Source organism: Diabrotica undecimpunctata, chromosome 5 (genome assembly GCF_040954645.1).
Source record: "Diabrotica undecimpunctata isolate CICGRU chromosome 5, icDiaUnde3, whole genome shotgun sequence".
In the NCBI taxonomy this organism is placed as follows: Eukaryota; Metazoa; Arthropoda; class Insecta; order Coleoptera; family Chrysomelidae; genus Diabrotica; species Diabrotica undecimpunctata.
In genome coordinates this window covers 93,922,571-93,947,254 of record NC_092807.1, presented here as the reverse complement: position 1 = coordinate 93,947,254, position 24,684 = coordinate 93,922,571, and the positions used below count along the sequence as shown (strand labels likewise).

At 33.7% G+C, this 24,684-nt stretch overlaps 2 protein-coding genes across 8 annotated transcripts in view; one reads left to right on the top strand and one right to left on the bottom strand.

Moving 5' to 3' along the window:
• LOC140441478 (medium-chain acyl-CoA ligase ACSF2, mitochondrial-like) overlaps positions 1-10,360 on the top strand; it is a 34,840-nt gene extending 24,480 nt beyond the window's left edge. For both annotated transcript variants that reach the window (XM_072532224.1, XM_072532223.1), the window contains exons 6-9: positions 1,473-1,638; positions 4,043-4,287; positions 7,591-7,732; positions 9,934-10,360. In XM_072532224.1, coding sequence (XP_072388325.1) covers positions 1,473-1,638; positions 4,043-4,287; positions 7,591-7,732; positions 9,934-10,167 — 787 coding nt within the window. In that variant the 3' untranslated portion in view covers positions 10,168-10,360. The remainder of the gene's footprint in view (positions 1-1,472; positions 1,639-4,042; positions 4,288-7,590; positions 7,733-9,933) is intronic.
• A 5,722-nt stretch (positions 10,361-16,082) lies between these two features.
• The window catches only part of Pgm2a (phosphoglucomutase 2), a 60,107-nt gene continuing 51,505 nt past the window's right edge, over positions 16,083-24,684 (bottom strand). For all 6 annotated transcript variants that reach the window (XM_072532213.1, XM_072532216.1, XM_072532211.1 and 3 more), the window contains exons 5-9: positions 23,235-23,366; positions 21,717-21,925; positions 19,444-19,742; positions 16,413-16,639; positions 16,083-16,265 (exon numbers count right to left, since the gene is read on the bottom strand). In XM_072532213.1, coding sequence (XP_072388314.1) covers positions 16,163-16,265; positions 16,413-16,639; positions 19,444-19,742; positions 21,717-21,925; positions 23,235-23,366 — 970 coding nt within the window. In that variant the 3' untranslated portion in view covers positions 16,083-16,162. The remainder of the gene's footprint in view (positions 16,266-16,412; positions 16,640-19,443; positions 19,743-21,716; positions 21,926-23,234; positions 23,367-24,684) is intronic.

The following is a 24,684-nucleotide window of genomic DNA, read 5'->3' as shown; positions in this document are numbered from 1 at the left end:
GCCTTAATTTGACGAAATGCCCCTGATGATGCTGTAGAAAGCGAAAGTACTTGGGCAAGATTTGATTATTAAAATTGTGCTCGATATTTGCCTTTAATTTTTCAAAGTTTATATTATAAATTGCAAGAAATCAATAAAAAAAATTAAATTCTTGATTTACCAAATCATTTCGGCGTATATAACAGGTTTTATTATTATGATTATATTAACTAGCGCAGGGCTTATTAATTCCTCTGTCTTATTCCATTGCCTGTATCTATAGGTTCCATAAGTTTTTCATCTATTCTGACTTTTATCGTATTGTTTTGATAGACGTTTTTAATTGTTGTTATAAAATGCAGCGGAATCTCTTTATTATACACGAGATGCATCTTATTGCTCTTCTGCTAAGTTTATGAGCTGATTTATTCATTCTTGCAAAATTTTTGTTTAAGGTTTTAAGATAGTATTTAGCAAATTAATGCCTCTATAGATTTCTATTCTTAAATAATAGAATAAGCCCTCTTGTTCTTCATTTTTCTTGTATTTTATTGTGTCTTATGATCTTAATTAATGTTGTCAGTTGATCCATTATTATCGCTCTTCCATACTTCATTAATTCATTTGGTTTTTCAACTTTACCTGTAGCGTTTGTTTTGTTCTTTTTTTTAATTATTTTTTTGTTTTTTGTTCTTTTTCTATTTTCTTATTTCTTTTATGTTTTTTTTTTTACTTTGTGGTATACTTTTTTTTTGTTTTTTTTTTTTCAAATCATATTAACAGATTATGCCTATATACTTTTTACAACTTATATTTACATATTTTAACATGTTTGTAAATGCAATGAAGAATTTCCATATTAGTTGAAAATATTAAAAGATTAAGGTTTGTTGGAAAACAACACTTAGAATTTATTAATTCCTTATACAGTTTGTTTATATTAATAATTTGTAAATCACATTCTAATATAATATGTATTAGATCGCCTATTTTACCACAAGTACAATTGGGAGTATTTGATAGGCCGATTCCATGCATGTAAGATGGAGTAAGAGCATGATTTGCTCTCAGCCGATTAATGGTCTTTATAAAATGTCGATTAGATTCTGTGTAGAACCATCTTATTGAGGGTATCGAGGCTAGTATTACAATGATAAAAGTTTAAGCCAGTCTTACATTCTCTGTAATGTAAATGCCCATGGAAGGTTGTCACTCCATCTTTTGCGTGGTTGCATGTACTTGAGATAAGCTTTTTTTCTGTTCCTTGCATTTTCCCTCCATCTTTGTGCAGGAAAACGTAGTTTTTCGCTTTTGGAAAAGACTTGCTTGTATTTATTTTTCTTTCGCTCAGTCATTCTTTAGCTGATTCTAAAATGTTTGCTTTAATTTTTGTTTAGCTTTCCTTGGCTCCATCGCTTTGGATGATATGTGTTTCTGCATTAGTTCTTTTTATTTCTCGTAAATGTATAATTAACTAACTCTCTATCTTATAGTTGCTCGGTGATCATGGGAACCCCCACCATGTTAGCTGACTTGGTGAAGTATCAAGAACTTAAAAAACTTCCAATTCACATCGAAGAAGCCCATTGTGGAGGAGCACCTGGATCAGAAAAGTTATTTAAGAATGTTGTCGAGATTCTAGATGTGGGGAGGCTATGTGTAAGTAAAATTTTATAAAAGAAAAATTACATTAAATACCTATTAATACCCACCAAATAATATACCCATTAATCCCATTAAAATGCAGCATAATGATTTCTAAAGCGTGTTTTTTAGACGTATAGAAATGTTAGTTGATAACACTTTTTACCTGTCTGCCATTTTGACAGCTGTTAAGTGATTTATGTTAAGTTTAGTTTGGCATTTCAGCATGAATAGACTTGACGCCCGAACAACACTTCCCAATTGTACAAATTTATTTTGAAAATTGTGGTTGTGTTCGAAATACGTATGACGCACCACGTCAATTTTATGGTCAACATAATAGTAGTTTACTCTAAATGGTAATATGCATTTACACACACGCATACAGTGCGTACAGAAGAAGTTGTTGCTGCTGTAGAGCGTGGATACAAGAAGGCCTGAATCAGTCTATCTGCCATCGTGCACAGCAGTTGGATACGTGTCCATCCACTTTATGGAACATCTTGCGGAAAGTTCTTGCTTTACGTGCTTACAAAATTAAACTCATTCAATCACGCAAGAATTGAAGGTTTATCAACTAGCAAGGCGTAGATTCGTAGATTCGGCGAGTGGGTCCAAAACGAGATTGCCGTTGATTCAGATTGTCATAAGCGAATTTTGTTTGGCAATAAAGCTGACTTTTACTTGAATGGCTAAGTCAACAAACAAAACTGCCCTATTTGGAGTTTGGACAGATAATCCTTAAATGTATGTTGAGAAACCATTACATCATTTGTGCTTTATGGTCTGGTAACATCATTGGACCGTACTTCTTCAAGAACAATGCTGACCAGAACGTTAGAATAGTCAATGGTGACCGTTATAAAGCCATGATTAATACCTTTTTCATTTCCCAATACTTTCCGCATAGTTTCAGACTGTGAATTGGCCGACACTATCATGCGATTTAACACTGCTAGACTATTTTATGTGGGAATATGTGAAGGTGCCAGTCTACGCTTATAAGCATTAAACGATTGATCACGTGGAGGACAGAAATTATATTTAAATTATAATGTCAAAAGAGTATTTTTCGAATAAAGTCAATTTCATGTCAATTTATAAAAATCGTCTCTGATTTATTCCATTTCAAAGTTCTATACTTCTAAAAAAACACCCTTATATATATTTATCTGGACCCAATGTTTAATTTGTTTAAACACCTGTTCGGCGTTTGATAAAACTAAGATTAATCTTAACTGACCAATTACGGTGATAGTAAAGTCTTTAATAATAGTGATTTATTGTGTCAACTCATTCAAAACATGTCGTCAATGTGAGTTTATAATACTGAGGTATAGGAGATAAGTCAATACTCTCCACCTTAAGTAGTTTTTTATTGGTGTTAAATTTTAGCTACCGGTTTCGAGACTGACAAAATATGTCCCATCATCAAGCCCAATACGTAAGTTTCTTGTTTTAACAAAACTGCAAGATATCAGTTACAAGAAAGGCTCTTTTAATGTAGGTAATTCTGTAGATCACCACCAAGGGACTAATAAGGGACGAATTTACTTTAATATGGGATGTCTCTCTCTTTCCCTCTCTCTCTCTCTCTCTCTCTATATATATATATATATATATATATATATATATATATATATATATATATATATATATATATATATGTATATAATATATATATATATATATATATATATATATATATATATATAATATATATATATATATATATAACCAAAAAGATGATAACGAGTAATAGTAATATTCAGTGAAAAGGAGATAATGCTGGGAGATACTCTTTTATCCCTGAGGAAGCAAATTAAAACTCGGGTGTTTCGTTAGATGTGCTTTTTAATTAATAGTCTAAGCTTTCGTCAATTATTATTGACATCATCAGAGTAAACTACAAACAAACGAGAGAACAAACAATGAACAGGTGGAAACCAAGTATAAAAATAATTAACCAAATTATAGCAAAAAACTCGTGACTTGGGTGGAAAACAAAGAAAGTGTTGTCTGTGTATATACTTAACATATTTTTGGGTACATGATGAGACATGTGAACTATGGATACTTCTACTATACAGTAATGATTATGTAGATAGTGTTTCTCCACTTTTATTTTGCTATGGATGTGTTTTTGTTAGCATATTTGTTTTAAGTATTACAATGTTAAATTGTTAAATATTAGGAGGGAGGACTAAAAGAACAATACATACATTGGATTTACAAATGCAATTTACAAAAATATCATTTTTAGCGGATGTTCTTATATTTTGGGTATTATGTGATATCGGTTAAGTGTTTTGAAACCGGTAGAGAAAATTTAACACGAATAAAAAACTACTTAATATTGGGTATTGACTCATCTCCTATACACCAATCATTCAAATTACTTAATTAACTTATTTTTTAGGATGGATACGGTGCCACTGAGGCACTAGCCATTTCATGGCCGCTTAGAAATGAACAGATTGATTTTAGCTCCAGGTGCGTCGGACATCTTATGGATCATTTAGAAGCTAAGGTCGTCGATCCAGAGGGAAGGATAGTGCCTTTAGGAACGGTTGGAGAACTCTACGTCAGGGGTTATTCCGTTGTAAAAAGTTACCTGGGCGGCGAATCGGACGTTTTTGATAAGGACGGATGGTATAAAACCGGGTAAGACTATGCAATAAGATTTCAGTAATGGTTCTTCTGCTTGGGTCTCAATCTGATCATCGAGGTATCTACTCCTTTCTTTCATTTTTTTAATATCAGTTGAGGTTAACTCACACACATAAGACAAAATTATTCTTTTGGAACTGAGACGATCTCTTGCGTGTTATTCAAGAACTTTTAAATGACAAGGCAGTTAGTTCTGAACAAAGACCGATAGAAATCCATATTAAAAAGAACGAGTGCAACAAGTGATAAAATTAACAAAAATAATTAGCAACATGCTCTCATCAAGTAAAGATAGTTAAATTAATAGAATAGGACTCGACTAAATAAACGCTAACTTTTAAGATTAGTTGAAATTTAAGATACCTGAAAAATGACAAAGTACGAACATACATGGACGTGTACGAACTCATTACTTTATAGCCCTCCATAAAATTATGACACCTTACGAGATAAAGCAAACAAATAAATGGTTTTATAGTACTTACACTTACTTCCAATACTAAAGCAGCACTCTCCTTTACGTGAAATATGACGATACCGTGTAGTTTACCGTGTCGCCACCGAATTGCATGAAAATTTGGATTTAGGTTCTATTTACTTTCCATTTCACTTTTGGAATTGTGCTGTTGGTTGATTTTTTTATTAGTGGAAACTACCTCTATTAGAAGAAAATAGTATAGTTGTAAATTAAATCATCTAATTGATCGGCCACGTGATGCGGAACGAAGAAAAATATCGAATTCTTCAACTCGTTATGCAGGGTAAAGTATTTGGCAGAAGAGGACCGGGACGCCGTCGTATCTCGTGGTTGAAAAATCTCCGACAATGGTTTGGGATGACATCAGCGGAGCTGTTTCGCAGAGCAGTCAACAAAACCATGATAGCCTTGATGATCGCCAACATCCGGACCGGATAAGGCACCGAAGAAGAAGAATTGATTCAAATCATATTTTAATGAAGTGAATGAATGCCAATTATTATTAAACGACATAATTTAAGATTTTATCACAGTTTAACCCTCAAATACCTTGTCTCCACTGATATTCATGGAAATTTGGATTTAGGGATTAGGCGTTAAAACTAACCCTATTAGAAAATAATCATATAATTGTAAATTCAAACATTTAAGCCATTTAAAATTATTTAATCATGCAGTTACATTAAATTAAGATTTCTTTACTATTTTAATTTTTCACGACATAATTTCATCCCTTTTATGTATTCTATTATAACTGAATAATGGACTACCTAAAAATATTTATTTTTCTGTGTTTTTTGAGTAACTTTCCTTTTCTTTGCCGAGTTTTCTCTGTTCTTTGTGGCCCAAAAGGTCATTCTTGTAAGGTGACTCGGTGATTATAGCTGTTTTTCCTTTACTTATGATTAACGTGACACGTCTTGTTACTCAAGTTTAACGTAACACGTCTTGTTTTGTGTGTATATGTTTTGGTATGGGCATGATATCGTTCAAAAATGTTACGAACGAAGATGATTGTGTTTCACTGTTAGTCACCCATGAACAACCAGGCCTTTTATCGTTACTTTTAGTAATTTTTTTTTCAAGCGTTTTTTTTTAGTGTTTGTACTTATTTCGCATTTATTTCCCAATTTCGGGTAGCATCCTCAGACTCTATTTCTGACCAATTTGTTGCATTGGTTTAAGGCTAAGAAGTCTCTTTCGGTTGGGGGTTGTGCTGTGCATATACTAACAAATCCGGCTGATAATCATTCGTTTCAGCTGGAGCAAAATCAGCGTCTGCAAAAATGTGTCGATCCATAAGCAAGATTCCAGTAGCTCTAAACAAATATATGCAGTTGTCTTGCTGGCTGCGCTTATAAAGGCCTGACCAAATAAACTTGCAATCTGGAATTGGCTCACTACATCCCTAGTGGCACCGCAGCCATTTCTTTACTTCGTTACAATAACACTTGCTACGAGATGTTAACGATACATTCGTCATTTGGTACCAAGCCAGGGATTCTTTGATGTCTCTTCAAACCCATCAGCATGGTATATATCCTACTATCCAGTTTACGATGGAGGTGGAAACTGATTCATCCCTACCGTTTCTCGACGTTATCATAAAGAAAAACCAATCCCAAGATTTTCATTACTCTGTATATCGAAAACTCACCCATACCAATTATTACTTGCATGCCAACTCTCATCATCCACCTTCACAAATGAATTCAGTCCCGCAAGTAGACCCGCTGAACTCTCTAATTTAAAACAAGCCCTCATCCAAAACGGGTACCGCGAAAATCACGTCAATAGGAGTCAATTTCAATTTTTGGTCAACATCATCTTCATCCAGGTCACAAAATTGATTTTGAAAACTCAAGAACCGTAGCCCTCATGCGCTTCTATAAACCAACAATTATCCGAGAAGCCATAGAAATTAAAAAAAAGACTAAATTGGTATATGGAGACCTCTTATAAAGACAATATCGTCCGTTTCACCCGTCAATCAAAATGCTACTGCCAAATTTTTCGCAAACTATGTGATTGGTTTTTTTACTTCTAAGCTATAAAGTGCTTAAACAACCATTTTGTATGTTTTTTTTTAAATGAACTCATTTGAGTTCATTTTTTTAAACCCTTAGTTTTGAAAAGTTCCTAGTCGAAAGGACTTGAATAGGTCAATAATCACGAGTGTATACAAAATTGGAACAGCCATATCTTAACCAATTTTTATCTTACAGAAAAACAAAATGTTCAGAAAAGCAAAACCTTATATTTTTTCACTCTTCGACTCTTTCTAGATTGTATCGCCAATATTTTTTAAGTTATTTTGCAAGAAAGCCTTTTTACTTTAAAACCAAATTTTAAGTAAAGTAAATTGTAGAGCTGTAATGAATAATTTCATTTGGGATGCTAATTAGGGGGTGATTTTCACGATTTTTGTACAAAAAAAATGACCAAATATATTTTAAGCGTGACTCACTCAGTTTTGATGATCGGAACTATTCGGAACACGTCTAAAAACGTGTTTTTTTTTAATAAAAATTTTCACTAGCAAATAACTCAAAATGTATTGACTTGTGAAAAAAAATGTTACTTAGAATTATTCAATTTATCCATTTCCGAACTTATTTTGAATGTTTTTTCACCCCTGAGAAGGGTTGGCTTTCACCCCCCAACCCTGGACCCAAGTCCAGGAGGAGGACTAAGAGGAATCTAAATCCAAATTTTGAACAAATCCGTCGTGAGGAGAAAAATTACTTCAAAATGGTCATTTACTGGAGTATTATTCTAGATTTTCTAAATAATAATTGTAACTTATCATGTTTTTCTAGGGATGCGATTTATATCAGTGATGACGGAAAATTGCATATAATGGGAAGATTGACGGATATCATCAACAGAGGAGGCGAAAAAGTCAGTCCAGCAGAAGTTGAAGAAATTTTATCGACTCATGATAATATTCGGGAAGCCTGCGTAAGTTGAAACTAAAAGTTAAATTTTTATTTGAATTATTAAATGACGAATCACAAAATAACTGTAAAAATTATTGTAACCTTTTAGTTTACTCCCAAACTTTTGACGGTGTTTTAATAGAAAAAATTTTGATGTATCGTAATGTATTCTTCGCTTTTCTAGGCTCTTCTTTATTTGGGAGCGCAATAAGTGCCTCAGCAATTCTTTTGGTATTTCTCCAAAGTTGTATATATTGTTGAGTATCTTTGTGATTGTTGCTATTCAACTCTATCATTTACCTCCTCTTCTAGCTCATAGATGACTTTAAACATTTTCTCTAGGTATTCATTTCACTGTTTTTTTTACTCTGTTTGTACAAGATGATGTTTCCACTGGAATCAGTTAGATTTCCTTTCTGTCCCTGTCTTAGTCTAACTCTTAGTTACTTTCTGGGTTATATCTGTCGTTTTTGTTCTTTCTTCCATCAGCTTCAGGACCTCATCAGTCATCTAATCTATCAATGTTTAAGTGTTTTTTCTTTACATTTTAAATGATTTTTTTAATCTGGTTGATCTTTTGTTCTTAATTCGGTTCGTATGTAATTGAATGTATTGAGGTCTTTCAGCATACATATATCGTATACTTGTGGTTTCCTCTTCTGCACTCGTTTGGGTTTGACTCCGAATACTCTCACCAGTGGAACGTGATTCGTCTCCAAGTCTGCTCCAGATAAGTCTTGAGAGATGTAAAACTATTTCAGAATCTTGAATTTACTAAAATGTAATCTATTTCATGTCTAATGATTCTTCTGGGTCTATCTTGAGAGGATTTTTACGTGTGCAGCTTTTGAGATGGTAATTTGGAACAATATGTTAATGACAAGTAGTTCTGAGTTTTCTGCGAATTTTACTAGGAGATCTTCTCTCTCGTTTGTGATTACAAGTCCATATGCCTGATATACTGTGTCTCATCTGCAGCTCCAAGCTTGGCATTTAAATCTTTCAAAATGATGAGAACTTCTTGTCGTGGAATTTTCTGTATGATTCTGTTGATAATTGCTTCTTCCTCGTCTTTGTCTGCAGTGAAAACATAAACTTGGATGAAGTTTATATTGATGGGGTTGGCTAATACTTGTAGTAACATTACTCTCTCTGATATTTGTGTAAATCTAGTAACGCATTTGACAACCTTATGTGATACGATTACTCCGACTCCATATTTATGTCACCCATCACTTTTTTCCCGAGTAGTATACCTTGTGATCTTCCACTTGTATTTCTCCTGAATCTGGCCATCGAATTTCTGGTATTGATTTCAGTATGCATTCTCTTCATCTCCTGTATTGCATTATGTATTTTCTGCTCTGTATAGGATCTTGATACTTTTTCTGTACTTTAATTTATTAGTTTTTTGGTGAACTGAAAACTGTCCTCCCCGGAGCTCTGATCGAGGGACGTATCCGGGCGTATTGCTTATGCCGTTGACCAAATATTTGGATCATCCGACTTCCCGACCGATTTCTTAACCTCTGGACAAAAAGGTATTCTACCTATTAACAACTCAGCCGCCCGAAGCCTTTGATCAGTAAGGGATGATTGTTTAGACTGGCAATCGCTCGGTGAATAACTCGCTATGCTCATTAAGAGCTCGTTCCTTGGAGGGAAAAATTTAAAAATCTCTGAGTGTGTAGAGGCGCAAGTTACACAGTTTGTGTGTAGAGTGCGCGACATATATATGCCATACACATATTCGGCCTAAATTAAACCCCCTCCACTCAAACATAGTCAAAACGGCTTCTCCGACACTCGGAATGTGGTTAAGATGGGTTCTAAGATAGATCATTGGGTAAGGTTAAAATGAAATGTCGGGTAAAGACAGCAGTCAGCTGCTTCAGATAAGTAAGAAATTCTGTTGGTATATTCATCTTAAGTGGCCAAGATTTTACACAAGGTAATAATTTTGCTTTGTATGTATTATAAAGAGTGTTGGGAGAAGTAAGTAATTACATGTTGTCTGTTTTATTTCAAGATATAAATACATTATCTATGTTTTTAGTACTTGTATTTATCTTGGTGTCTCGAAGTATCTTTCAAATTTTAGCTATTATTACTGTGTCTTAACCTTTTTTTAGACCAAAAGAACTTTTAATTTTTTTGAATACTTTTGAATGTTTTAAAATCTAGACATAATACTAGTCCCTGTCAGTTTTTTTTTTGTTTTAGGTCGTTGGAACAAAATGTGAGCGATTAGGAGAAGAAGTATGCGCCTGCATTATTTTAAAAGATGATGAAATAGATCTCACCTTGGCAGATGTCAGAAATTTCTGCTCAGGTCAACTCTCCTACTATAAGATCCCTTCCAGAATTGAGATCATGACCCATTTTCCAAAAACACCAATGGGAAAAGTGAAAAAGGCAATGTTGGTCGAAAGAATTTACCAACTGAAAAAGGATTAGCTAATTGGAAATTAAATTTTTAGTATTTAACTGGTAATTTTAACTCGTAACTTGAATTTTGTAACTTGTAATTTGTTTACATTGTATTTGTAATGTTTAACTTTTAGTTTTTAATATGCGATTTGTAATTTGTGAAATGTTTTTAAATTAATTTTGTACCAGTTTTTAATGAATAAAGGAAGATGCACAATAATATGTTCTACTATTAAAGCCTCAGTTCTGCGTAATCATTTGATATCTTGCGCAACAATGGATGTACAATATGAAACTAATTCCAGTTTTCAGAGAGTTTCCAGCGCCTATAAAATAACAAAACAACTCAGTGATGACGACTCGTCAGAAAGAGGATAACGAGTTATCCTCTTTCTGACTACTATTATCGTAATAGTAGTCAGAAAATAATTCTGACGTAATTCGAATTGAATCTTGGAATGTAAGATCATTAAATACGAAAGAACAAAAAATTACTACAGAACGTACATAGAACGAAATAAATGAATATGCACTCCAAGAGACATAGAATAAAGGAAAGAATCAAATTGTGCTAGGTAACTTCAGGTACTTAATTATATACAGTACTTTTGCAAAACAAACGAGAGCTAAACAATGAATATCTCTGTTACAACATCCAAAACTCTTACGAGTACTATAATTAAATTAGACGACAAACCTTAATATGTGATCGTAAGTTAAGTACCTGAGAACAACTTAGATGTCAATACAAGAGAAAGCTATTATAGGCGGAGGTACTAGGGTACTACAGCTTCTGCCAGATCCGACATGTAGATTTACACCTCTTTTTCTTCAATCTTTATTGATTGTCTGGTGTCTCTTTGTTGGCATAATTCTGTCAAACGATGTAGTTAGTGTCGTTCCCCGTTTCTTCTCATTTAACGGTCAAAAGTATAGTCAAAAGTTTTTTGACCATCTTAGTTCGTCCATGCGCCTCACGTACGTCCATACTATATCAATTATCTTGTATTTATTCTTTCAGTTGTCCTCTATATTTAATTCCTACTATTCTCGCATAATTTCATTATTTGGTATGTGCTTTAGTCTAGACATTCGATATGTCCTTCGCTGAGTCGACTTTTTCTTTGCTATTTCCGTCATCTACAAAAATTTTGACCTGTTTATCAATATTGGCTCGACAATTGCTCTCTACATTGTCAGATTGGTATTTGATTAGATCAAACTAAAGAATTCAGAACATATACACTCTTTTGTTCATGTTGAACTCTGTCGAATACCACACTCAAATGAACCTTTGTCGAAAATGGTTTTCATTATTATCGACAGCTACTCCATTCATCGTAGGATACAAGCCTCCGTTATGTTTGTCCATTCGTTTCTATTAGTTAATTCAGCCATTCGCTTTAAGTCATCAGTCCATCTGGTTTGAGGTATGCCTCAAATATATTACTGCCTATACATTTAAGTGCTTATCATCATTTTGTTTTAACTCAAACATCTTCGTTGTCTTCCCCTATTGACAAGTATTGTATTTAGGTTAGATTCATTTTCATTCCTAACTATAAGTATTCACATTTTTTAAGTTTCCTTAGCATGTAAGCGACATCTTCACAGTTTGCTAGTATTACTTGAACATCAGCGAAAAATAATCTAAATGCAGACGATTTCTGTCTGCATTTCCGTAATATAAAAATACATTTATTTAAAGCGGATGACCAACACCCCTGTTTAAAGTCCTCTGTTTCTATAAGTTGTTCTGAGTTTTGTACGAGTGCGGCCATTAAACATTTTACACATTTACATATCTAGTAGCCAATTTGTTAAATGTTTACCTCTTAAATGAACATTTTACATCAAAGTGATGTTAAGTACCAGCGGCGGAACCAGAATAGGTTAATTAAAATTAAAAAATCAACTAAAAGAAATCTATTTTAGAAAATGTAACAAGCCGGAAATTATTGAAAGGAGATTTTTAAATAAAATTGTCTATGTTCTTAATAACGAAAATAGTCTGAGTTAAAAATATCAATTTTATTTAAAATCTATTTTATAGTAAATATTAATAAACAGTAACAAAATTGATATTTCGTGGAACCTCATAATTGCCAATATTAGTATTCATAGATAGCACCAATCTCCTCATGTTATATTGAATAAGCTCCTCCGATGCCTGCTCAATTGCTTCCCATAGTTCAAGGTTTTTATCATTTAATTTCTTTGTCAACTCTGCTACACATTTTCGATATGATTAAAGCCTAGACTCCGGAAAAGCTACGGAAGAACATTAACATGAGTTTCTTCCAATCATTCTACCCGTATGCACCGGGAAATAATCGACATGCTGGAAGATAAAGTTGTTATTGGTGAATCTCTGGATCACTGATAGGAACATTATGTTCTCAAGAATATGTTTGTAACATAATCCTGTTATAGCTTTCTCTTCTACAACTTAGTATTTGTTGTTATGTATTTATTTATTTGACTTTATTAATTTATTTTGCTTAAAGTTTTTATAAATTTTTCACAAAAAATAATTTGGATTTTTTATAGTCAAAAGAGGTCATTTAGATTGAGTTGTAATATACCCCCCAAATATCCTGATTCGGTTTATGATACAAACTTAACAACTATCTTGCCTTTAAATTGCAAGATATAGACTGGCCTACGAGTTTATTCTTATCACCTGATAACCAATGCACGAGAGGGAGCAAAATACAAAGGATAGTAAAAATATTTGCAACACAGATGAAACATTTTTCTCGCTTTCAGCGAAGCTGACTACTGTCTTCTGAATCAAAACCTTGCGCCATAGTTTTTAGCGTGCGCTTGTTATGTGTTGAGCTGTGTATTATTTCGTTCCTGTTCAAAACCTTCTAGGGTACTGAGCTAAATGGTTTCCTATTTCTGTCTGGAATGTCCACGGAGTATAAACCGATCCCTTGTGAATTTCCGATAAAGAAAAACCAAAACAGTCTTCTTCTTCTTCTACTTCTTAAAGATCTTTTGATCTGTTTTATTCTGAAGCTGCCTTTGGTTAATTTCCTGGGAGGTAGATTACAACATCTTGAATTTTGCACTGCTCTCTGACGTTTGTATTTCTCACCCTGCCTCTTCTTGTTTTGCCCACTATTGTTCTTAGGGTTTTCATTTCGGCAACCCTTAGCATCTGTTTCGTTTTGTTGGTATCTTCTTCGGGCACTTTTATGCCATATGTCATGATCGGTCGTATGCAAATCTTGTAGATTCTAATTTTACTATCTGTGCGCATATACGGATTTGATCAGACTATCTACCGCAGACATCCCGACAATGCGAATGCTTTGCTGATCTGACTTCTTAGGTCCTTTACTGGGTCGTGTGTGCTTGATATATCTATGCTCAGATTTTTGAATTGCATCACCTGTTCTATGTGGTTGTTCTCAGCCACTAACTTACATCTGAGCGGATCTTTTGCTTTTGTCATACATTTAGTTTTGTTGGTAGAAATGGTCCGAAAGAGCTGTCTCTAAAGATCATCTTCTGATTCGGCAATAATTGCTGCATCATCTGCGTAACACACCATACCAATTCTTTTGTTGCCCATTCTGTATCCGAGATTGAGAGATGTTACGTTGGTTATAATTTTGCCCATGAGTAGGTTAAACAAGAAGATGCTTAAACTGTCGCCTTGTCTAATTCCTCCCGGTGATGGAATATTTTCAGTGAATTGGTCTCCTGCTTTAACTTTGGTTACATTGTTGTTATTTAGGTTATGAACTATCTTTGTTATGTTGGTCAGTGTTTTATTTTCTATTAATATATTTAGAATATCTCCCAGGCGAACTCTGTAAAACGCCTTCGTCAGATCAATGAAGCAAATATACACCTGGCATGCCGAACTCTATAGCTTTTTCTTTTATTTGTTTTATTATGTATACTTCATCTGTTATAGACCGCCCTCTTGTAAAACCTTGTTGTTCTTCAGCATTAGTGATTTGCCTTTCCAATTTGTCCTTAAGAATACTCGTGAAAAGTTCCATTGTTGTATTTAAGAGGGTTATTCCTCTGTAGTTTTGTGGGCAAGTTTTTTGTCCTTTTTTAAATATGGGGATTGTGATGCTCTTATGCCATTCCTCTTGTGTTTCTGTGTCGTTTAAGATGTTGTTAAATAGTTGTGACAGTTTACTTGCAAGTTCAGAGCCTCCATATTTTAAGAGTTCATTGGGCATACCATCTGTTCCAGGTGATTTTGTATTTTTTAGCTTCCTGATCTTTGCTTCTACCTCTTCGTCATTGATTGTAGTACTTATATCTGCTTCGTATTCATTTATATTCAGCGTTTCTTCAGCATCATATAGCTCCTTAAAATGCTGTTGCCATGTCTCTATAGGTACTCCCTTGGTTTGCACGAACTCGTTAACTGGTTTTTTCCTGTTCCGAAGCAATTTCCATACTTTTTTTGGGCACCATGTAGGTCGTAGTCCATGTCGCTGGTGAATTTAGCCCAATGTTCTATTTTGATTGATTTATTTCTTGATTTATTTCGTTTCTTACTTGGACATATTCTGCGAGCGCTTCTTCCGATTGTGTGCTTTTATATTTCAGGTGGCATTTGCGTTTTAATTCAAAGAGTTCTTCTACCTCTTGACAAAACCACGGTTTGGTGTGGTTTATCGACCTCGTGTTAATTTTCCGCTTTCCAATTACTTCTTCTGCTGCTTGGTTGATGCATTTCCTGATTTTTTGCCAAGTATCTTCTACTCCCCATTCTGGTTGTAACTCGATCTCTTTTAGTTTGGTGGTAATCCTGTTCTCATAAAGGAGTTTTGTACTCTCTGTTGCTAGCAACTCTATATTGTTTTTGTGTGTTTTCGATGAGCATTGGGGGTTTTCTGTTTGGTTGCGGACGTTCTAGTAGCGTCTTGCATAAAACAAGGTTGTGATCGGTCCCCAGGTTAGCAGATGTTAGGGCTCTGACATCAAATACTTGTGACGGCGTTATCACTCGATTTGTGATTACAAAATCTATCATTGATCGCTGGCCTCGATAATTGTTAAAAGTGTATTTATGTTGCTCTTTATGAGGAACTGAAGATACCAAAAGAGTCGCCACAATTTATCTCTACAGGCGGATTGTAGATAAAATATTCGTTTTTATATAGCCAAGGGGTGAGTTTGTTATTAACACCTTCTTTGGTAAAAAATAAAGTCAGAAAGAATAGGTACTGCCTTCGCAGAGCTTAAACTTACTTTACGTGTCCAGTTCAACCAATTAAATCTTGTCCATCCAGGAAAGTTCTTTTGTGAGTTTTTCGTCTATTTTGGATAAAATTCTATTAAGGATCATACGTTCAACTATTTTGAGTAGGTAATAGAGTGAAGATATTGGCCGATACTTTTTGAGGTCGTTGCGATCATTGCCAGGTTTAAGCAAGGCAACGTTTATTTTTTTAAATAAACTTATTTTAAACTTAAACTGTGGGTTTTTCCCAACAAAAATAGTAATTGCAATGAGATGCCCCAAATAAATAGCTTCACAATAGTATTTGGTATTTGCATAATTTGAACACAGATGTCCATCATCTAGGACATTGTAGTATTTTTGGTCTAAACTTATTAATTTGCTCTGTGCGCAGCGTTCTTTGTACTCCGCAGAGCTTATATCAAAAGGTTATTCAAAGGGATTCAATATACCCAATCAGTGGCGCACCGAGGGGGGGGGTTTGGGGGTTAAAACCCCACCCAGGATCCTATTCCGACACTGTTACTTACACATTTTAAGGACTCAAAATGGAGGTAACACCATAAAAAAAATTTTGGTGACCAACCAAAACCCCCCTCCAGAGGCAAATTCTAGGTGCGCTACTGTACCCAATAACTTAGAAATATGTTAGATATACGGGCAAACACTATATAATAATATATCTAACACTATTACAGCTATTACAAACAATATAACACTATTACAGCTGGATGAAATATTTATTGCATACAATCTTTAAGTTTACATATCATACTCAAGGAAAAATCCACTTTTTACGTATTAAGATCCTTGAGGTTTAAGATTATACTTGGTAGGCTGCAACATTTCTTCGCATATGGCATCAACCATTTCCTTTAAAATATTGTTGAGCTGACTTCTGTCTCTATAAAATAAAACACAAAAAGGTTATTATACTATACAGCAACAAAATTTTTGTGTTTCAAAGGTTCAAACAATGTACTAAAAGACTAAACAAGACCAGTAACGGACAACATGGTTTGTGTATGTTTTTCTTTCAAATTAAACTAACCTCATTTCAGGACTAGCACATAGCTCTGTATAGTACTTAATCTTAGGTTCCGTACCACTGGTTCTTAAGGTGCACACTAAGCCATTGTCAAAATTAAATGTGATCATCTCGCTATCTGCAGAAACTGGTAAAACTGCTTTATTATCGGGTTGATTATTATCGTATCCAGTGGTTAAGTCTCTAACGGATGTAATCTTGTATTTTCCATTTAAAATTGATTCTGGGTACTAAAAAACAAGAGGCTAGTAGTTATGCTACAATATACACCTTTAAAAAAGGGTGCTAGTTACGGAGATATGATTTATGAATAATAAAGACATGGTGTTTTAAAAAAGGTAACACCGTCTCTAGAATAGGTAAAAACTGAAAAATAATAGTTTGCGTAGTTAAAAATTATTGTAACGCTATCCGTTTTCAAAATAAAGGGCACTGAAGAAAAAAAATGTTACACACTTTTTACGAAACTGATACATCCCATAAATTTTTTATTTTTATGTTTATCTTTTTATACCTAGTTACAAGGTTCGTACCAAGAATTATTCAACATAACTTTTTTAAGGGTTTAATCATTAATCAAAATTCCAAGTGAACTTATACATCATATAATTTTACACCAAAAAGGAGCTCTTGCTAAAATTTGATACTCTGTATCGTTTTCGGAATATTTTGATTTGAAAATTATGCTGGTATAAAGTAACAGATGTTGGTATAAAGTAATAATAAAGTAATTAATTAAAAAAATCACAAGAAAATTAAAATAAAGACTAAGAACATAAAATAAAATTCAATTAGAGTAAGTGTTCAAAATGTCCTCAGAATACAAAGTCTATCCTTTTTTTTTTCTAAAAAATCCATTAATTTTCTAAGAGGTTGGGTATCAGCTATGATGTTATTAAAGTGACGTTGAGTTCTGTCTTCCAATTCTTAACGTGAATTTACCTCTGTAGCATGGATTTTTTCCTTAACATACGACGAAACTGTGTAGTCCAAAGGATTAAAATCGCATGACTGGGGAGATCAATGAACCGGAGGTTCTATACCTCTAACAATCCATCGATTCGTAAAATGGTTATTCAACAAATTTATATACCCTTTATCACAGTGCAGCAAAGCTCCATCGTGTATAAAAATAAAGATCTTCGAATGCATTTTAAAAAAATTATTGGGAGCTGTCATTTCTTGCACAATTTCACAAGAATTCATTCCAACTGGTAGGTCGTCTGGCAACAGCTCTTGGACTTGTCTGTAATTATAATAATGTAGCTGCTGCTCTGTTAAGTATCTGCCAAGTAATTGAAGAAGACGTATTTGTTTGTCTTGCCATATTCCTGACGCTAACTATTAGATCTTGATCAAGTAAATTTAAAATAATATTTTCTTATTAATTGTTCTTGTTGTTCTTGGTCTACCAGAATTTATTTTATTTGATCTCACATTACACATTGAAAGCTGCACTAGAGTTTCCTAAACACTCGCCTAAGGTAAATAACATGTCGGTGTATTTAACATTTTAGACAAGTTACATTAACAATATCTAATTTTACAAATAACAAGGTTTCCAAAATCTAATTATTGTTGACTTCGTCATAACAATCAATAAATAATGTCAGTTTACCATGCCAAGCTTAGAGAAAATCTAGATATACCTATTACAACTTTATCATTACTTTATACCAGTATCCAATTTCACCAAGAGTACCTTTTTGGTGTAAAATTGTATGATGTTTAAGTTCATTTAGAATTTTAATTAAAAATAATTCTAGCCTTAAAAAAATTATGTTGAATAATACTTAATACGAACCTTGTAACTAGCGAACTCTATGAGAGTCGGATATAAAAACAAATTCATGGGATGTATCAGATTCCAACACATATTCGCCATCTAAGTCGCTGTATTTTAATGAACGTTACGACATCTGGTTCAATAAAGAGTTGATATATTTTGAAATGAAATCTTTTGCACCACTGCCTTTGATCGTTTAGAGCTCAAAATATTTTGCGGAGTATCATACGCTCGAATATTCCCGGAAGTCTTTCCTCCTTCTGCGTTAGAGTCCATGTTTCCACTTCGTATGTGGCATGGTCTCATTTTGCCAGACAAGAAGTAAAAGCTTATGCAGTGCTTGTAACAGAGCTTCGCCACCATTATTGTACAGCTCACTACAAATTTGATCAGTTCCTGGTGCTTTATTATTTTTAAGCTTTTTTATGGCTTGAACAACCTCTTCAGTGGTAGGTGATTTTTCGTTTGGGTTGAATAGATTCCAATCATTTCGATCTGCTACGGTGTTATCTGCTTCTTCTATCTAATGGCCGTTAAATTTTGCGTCGAAAAATTCAACCCATCGGTTCAATATTAAGGCCGTATCACTTAGGATATTTCCTTCTCCATCCTTACAGCTCCCTGTTCTTGGGTTTTTACTGTTTACTCATTTTGTTTACGCTTCTATAGAACTTTCGACTTTCGTTTTGATTTCTTAGCATTCAAATTGTCTTTTTTTCTTCTAAGTAATCTTTTTTCTTCCCTTCTTAGGGTCCGGTATTCCACCGTTGCTCGTTTTGTGCATTTAGCTTAACTTGTCTCTAGGTATGCTCTATTTTTGATTTCTGTTGCTTCTTGGCACTCCTCGTCAAACCATTCGTTTTGTCTAACTGGTTTAGTTTTCTCAATATTTCCGATGCCTTCTCAGTTATTATATTTCTGCATTTTTCCACAATTTCTCCACATTTTCCCAGGCTTCCAGGCTCTCTATTTTCTCAACCAGTTGTCTCCTATACTATCTCGCAACTGTTTCAATGCGCCTAACAGTATTATAGGTAGGAGAAATAAGAAAGAAAAGAAAAAGACATCAAGAAAGAGATCTGTAGACGTAGCCCGAAGGGACATTTTAGAAATAGAAATAGCAGACAGGATAAAACGAGCAAATAACCAAAAACGTGGAAAAACTAACCGATAACTTAATGAGGAAGAACATTTAATAAGGAAGTTAAGTCTGTAAGTATGAAAGTACTTATCATAAAAATTACTTACTGTATTTTCTCCTCTTTTATTTCTTATCTGTCTGAATATCTCTTTAATAATTGGCGGTTCGTGGCAAATATAATACGAATTCATAGAAATATGCAGCCCATAAGTGTCATAAATCTCATTTAGTTGATCAGCTACTGTTTTGTTTTGACTATATACATACGAAACCATGGAAGCAACTTGTGCAGCCGCTGATACGCCATCTTTATCAAGTACTTCGGTGCTAACCATAAAACCAATGGCTTCTTCGAAACAGAAAATTACCTTATTACCTTGCTTTTCTAATTCTAGAGCTTTGTTTCCTAAAAACATTAAAATTTTAATACCTACAAATATGAATGGCCATGTTGAAAATTGTGCCCCCATATACTTTTTATTAATTTTCAAAAAGTATATGTTCATTTATGAAAAGCAGGTTACAATTTTTTTAGAAATTTTTTAAATTCAAAATATATTTGTTAGAACAGTAAATGTTTGAAACGAGTCATGTTTGTTTTAATATTAAATTATTGCCTGTAGATGATGAAAAATATAGGTGGTCACAGTTACATATATATCAAAAATACATTAAAATTTATTATAACAACATAGATTACAATACCATTCGTCACTAGAATGGTACGATTTTTTTTATTTCGTCAGCTACACACCTTTATCTATATTTAAAACAACTTCTTGTTCAAGAAAAGACATCATTAGATATTCCAAATAGTTTTGCAGCATTGTTGATCGAAGTATCGATTTTATTATGTTCAGCTTAGAAAAAGTTCTCTCACAAGTACAACTTGTATTATATGTACAGTTCGAAAATTTTTCCTTTTTCTTGTTATTAGAAGTCTTACTTCAGCTTCTAATTATGAAGAATTCAAATCACCAGTTGGCTTTTCCTATATTAACTTTGATAAAATAAAGGCAGATATCGAGCACAGTTTTATTAAATAAATCTTGCCCAAGTACCTTCGCTCACTAGAGCATCTTTAGGGGCATTTCGTCAACTTTGGTCTATCCAACAATCGCAGAATGTCGTTAACATAAAATTAAACATAAAATTGTACATAACAGTACACTAAACAAGAAAAAACAGTTTAAAATGAGCAATTTACAAATGTGCAGATCACCATGATTGTGACTGCTCATCCAAGTTGTCATATGTCAGATGCCACTTTAACATTTCCGTTAAGAACAGGAGCCATTCTACCTCCTGCCTTTGTCCGCAATATAGCTTCGAAATAATTTTAAACTGTTTGCCCTTTGTCTAGTGTCAGTTTTTGCACTTTTTGTGTAAATGTAATTAATGTATATAACATTCATTGTATAACTGAAGGTAACTAATTTTCCTTCGCTTGAAAAAATGTTTCTTGGCTTATTTCAGATGCTCTGAGAACGAGAGTACTTGGAAAGATTTAATAAAAAACTGTGCTCGATATCTGCCTTTTATTTGTGTATCTTAAATCTTGATTCCCTAACTCATCTATATTTAACGATAGGACTTTGCCTATTAAATAAATAATCCGACTGAATCATTCGGCCTAAAGGCGGATTTTTTTTTATTTGTTTTAAAATACAATCTGTTAGATACAAACAAGTAACACTAAGCATTTTTGTTGAACGAACATAATATGTAATCAAGAGTGTTAGTCCAATGACTATTAACTCCTAGAAGTTTATTACTAATAACTAAAACTAAGTCAAGACCCCTATTTTCCAAATCTAAATGATACATAAGTCAAAGTCTAGATACCTATTTTTTAAATGGTATCTAAGTAAGAGAAGTTCTAATGTTTAATCTGCTAACTCTTTGGGGTTAGTTTTTTTTTCAGACGTTTAAAATATTTATCACTGCTTTTAACAAACACTTGCTTCACTGTTTCGATCTTCAAGTCGCTCTAAATGTCTGCATTTGGAATGAACCACGGTGCATCAGTGATGGCACGAAGAACCTTAGATTGAAATCGATCTAGTCTTGCTATGTTGCTATCTGCTGCAGTTCTTCACAGTTCTTCTTCACAGTTCTTCTTCTGCAGTCGTATGTCCAGATGGACCGGATAATTGCTTTATACACTAATATTTTGTTAGATAATGATAAGGTGGATTTACGGCCGAGTAGGTAACCAGTCGCGTTTTTTGAATTTTATTCCTAATTGCTTTCTCTTCATCCAGATTTGTGTCCTCCATGTTAGCCTCTTGTCAAGATGTAATCCAAGATTATTTACAGTATCATTTTTGGGAATGTTTTTGTATGAATGTATTTATTTATATTTAAAAATAGAACTTACCTAACCATTTAAATCCGGTGAGAGTATCTATAAATTTAAATCCTTGTTTTTTGCTCATTGTGTTGAGAATCATGGAACTAACGGTGCTTGCAAGCATGTACACTTTACTGAGGGGATAGGAAGGGTTTCTTTTTTTAAACGAAGATAACATCCACCAGCCAATGAGGGCTCCCGTCTCGTTGCCGTTAAATATTCTCCACTCGCCTGTTCTGATAACAATAATAGCAATATTTTTAATAAAGCATAATGTTTACCATAATTTAATTACTTATTTAATTACTTATTTAATTACTTATTTAATTACTTATTTCATTGTTTGTCTTCCCTAAATTGACCACGTTGAAATTGACGCTTTATTCATATCACATAAAAGCTGCAATCTAAAAACCACACATCTGTGGGAAAATCATTAATTTACCCCGAAACGTTCGAGCAATTAGCTTTTTTAAAGATTAACTTAAGAATAACTTTACTTATAATTCTGTTAAACGGTGTGAGATCCGATTTCTGTTCCTGAGGCTCGTATCACGTTATTCTACTTAAAAAGGATGGTCGTTCCTGGCAGGAAACTGAGAGAAGAAGCAAATTAACATCAAGAACTAAGGCAAGGCTCGTTAACAACATCATACTGCTCATCCTGACATACGCATCTCTCGCATGGTTACAGACTTGCAAGACGAACAAAAATAAGATCCAAGCTGTCAACAACGGTGTACTAGAAGAAGTAGTGAACATCTCTGGATACGTAGCGGAAAGATTCCTTTTAAGAGACACCCAACAGACCTATTGGACGAAAAAAAAGAACAAGATTTTGCCGAACTAGTGGACTATCCCAACTACACCCTGCGAGAGATCATAAGATATGATGTCTTCCACTGATAAAAACACAGAAGAGCCAAACAGTAACTGCTTGGAAATTACTAAGATGAAATAGTATCTAAGTAGCTCTGAAACGCTCGACTAACTCACATCCTCATCCCAAACTCCCTAAAAAACATTAAAAAAACACAAAAATGGTACATGCCAACCAAAAAAATATTAACAAAACATTAAAAACCGTGCCAGAGGGACCCATTTTCCCATCCGAGTGTTGAGACCCTGGAGTTAACTCAGCCGAAAGGCTCTGGTAGACGGTAGATGAAAGCTCGATACTCGGACACATAAAACACATAAAGACTCTCCCGTGACAATCATTATTATGATAGTAGCCTCTCATAGTGCATCAGCGTACTATGAGAGGGGTTATGGAGGAATGTCTAGAGAGTATTGGAGTTCGGATGATTCGTTCTTGTTCTAGACCAATCCTCCTTACCCCAATGAATTGTATGCCCAAATGTTCCTAAGGATATGTAAGTCTCCTTCAGGTCAGGGATTACTATTGTGTGTATGTGTATGTGTGTGTGCATGTGTGCGTGCGCGTGTTAAGGGGGTAAAACTCAACCAACTCAGTTAGAACTCGTGACGTGCATATCTCCAGCTCAGAATACCGTATTACAAATTTTAGATTATTTTACCTACTTGGGATTTTTTTCTGCTATAGCTAGTCTATCAGCATCTGGATCATTTGCTAAGATTATTGAACTGTTGTTTTCATCAGCACACTTGAACGATAAATCCAAACTGCTTTTTCCTTCTTCAGGATTTGGAAACCTATAAACCAACAAAAAATATTAAATGGATTTAAAAAATAGTTGTGGCATAATTTTCTTTCGTAAAAATATGCAGCAGATAACTTTTTTTTATTGGAATGCCCTGTATATTGGTATTGTATTTTGTAGAAAATATTTAAGCCTTTTTTTTCGTGTGATGTTTTACATACCTAGCATGTGTTGTTTTGTAGATATTTATAGAAGAACTATAGATTTTATACAGATTTTTTATTAATAAATTTTGTTTACCTACTGAAATATAACAAAGAAAAATTATAAAAATTATAATCTAATTCCCGACGCAAGCTTAATTTTTTTGTCCACAAGGAGTACAGACGATTACTACGGAAATATGGATGTAAATATTTTTGAAGAATGGTTTGAAGAGAATTTGTTAACGAAAATAGAGCAACCATCCATTATAGTGCTGGATAATGCATCCTATCACTAAAAAGTAGAAGGAAAAATTCCTTCAAGCGGCTGGACAAAAGAAGAACTAAAGGCGTGGTTAACAAAAAAAAATTAATCACAGTGACTTATTTTTAAAAGCCGATTTACGGCAAAGGTGTGAAGCCAACAAAATTCAAAAGAAATTTGTCATCGACCAAATGACTCTTAAATATGGCCATGAAGTTCTTCGACTTCGGCTCTACCATTGCCACTACAATGCAATTGAGTTGGTTTGGGATATTGCAAAAAATTACTATGATAAGCATGCATCCAAAACAACAGGTGACGCTAGTGTTCTTAGATTATGGAAATAATCGCTAAAACAGATAAAGGCAGAACTATGGCAAAATTGTATTAGACATACTGATGATCTAATCGTTCTTTCAAAGTGAGTAAGTTGTGGATGAGGCACGATCTCTAATTATTCGCATTCATAATTTAGCTGGTAAGGACTCTAAAAGTGAAATATCAGCTAAATATCTGCAAAATGAAACATGCTAGGTATGTAAAAGAAAAAAATATATAAGAAAAATAAGAAAATTTTGTATTTGAACATAGTGATCAAACTGTATATTCTATGGCTAGATAGCAAAGATATCAAAATTAATTAAAAAATAACACTATAATAGAAACACTTCGATAGTTATTTACATTTTAATTACCTTAGAAACACCAGCCCAATAAATATTACCATTTTTCTCAATAAAAGTGTAAATATGTCGAAAATGATTAGTTTTAGACTTATAAAACCTTATACAAATAATAAGTAAGATAGTTTCGAAACAAATTCAGATTTCTGCTTTAATCTGAACCTTCTAAAAATTGCAAGGTACAACAGACCAAGGTATTTCACGTTGAGAACGCCTATG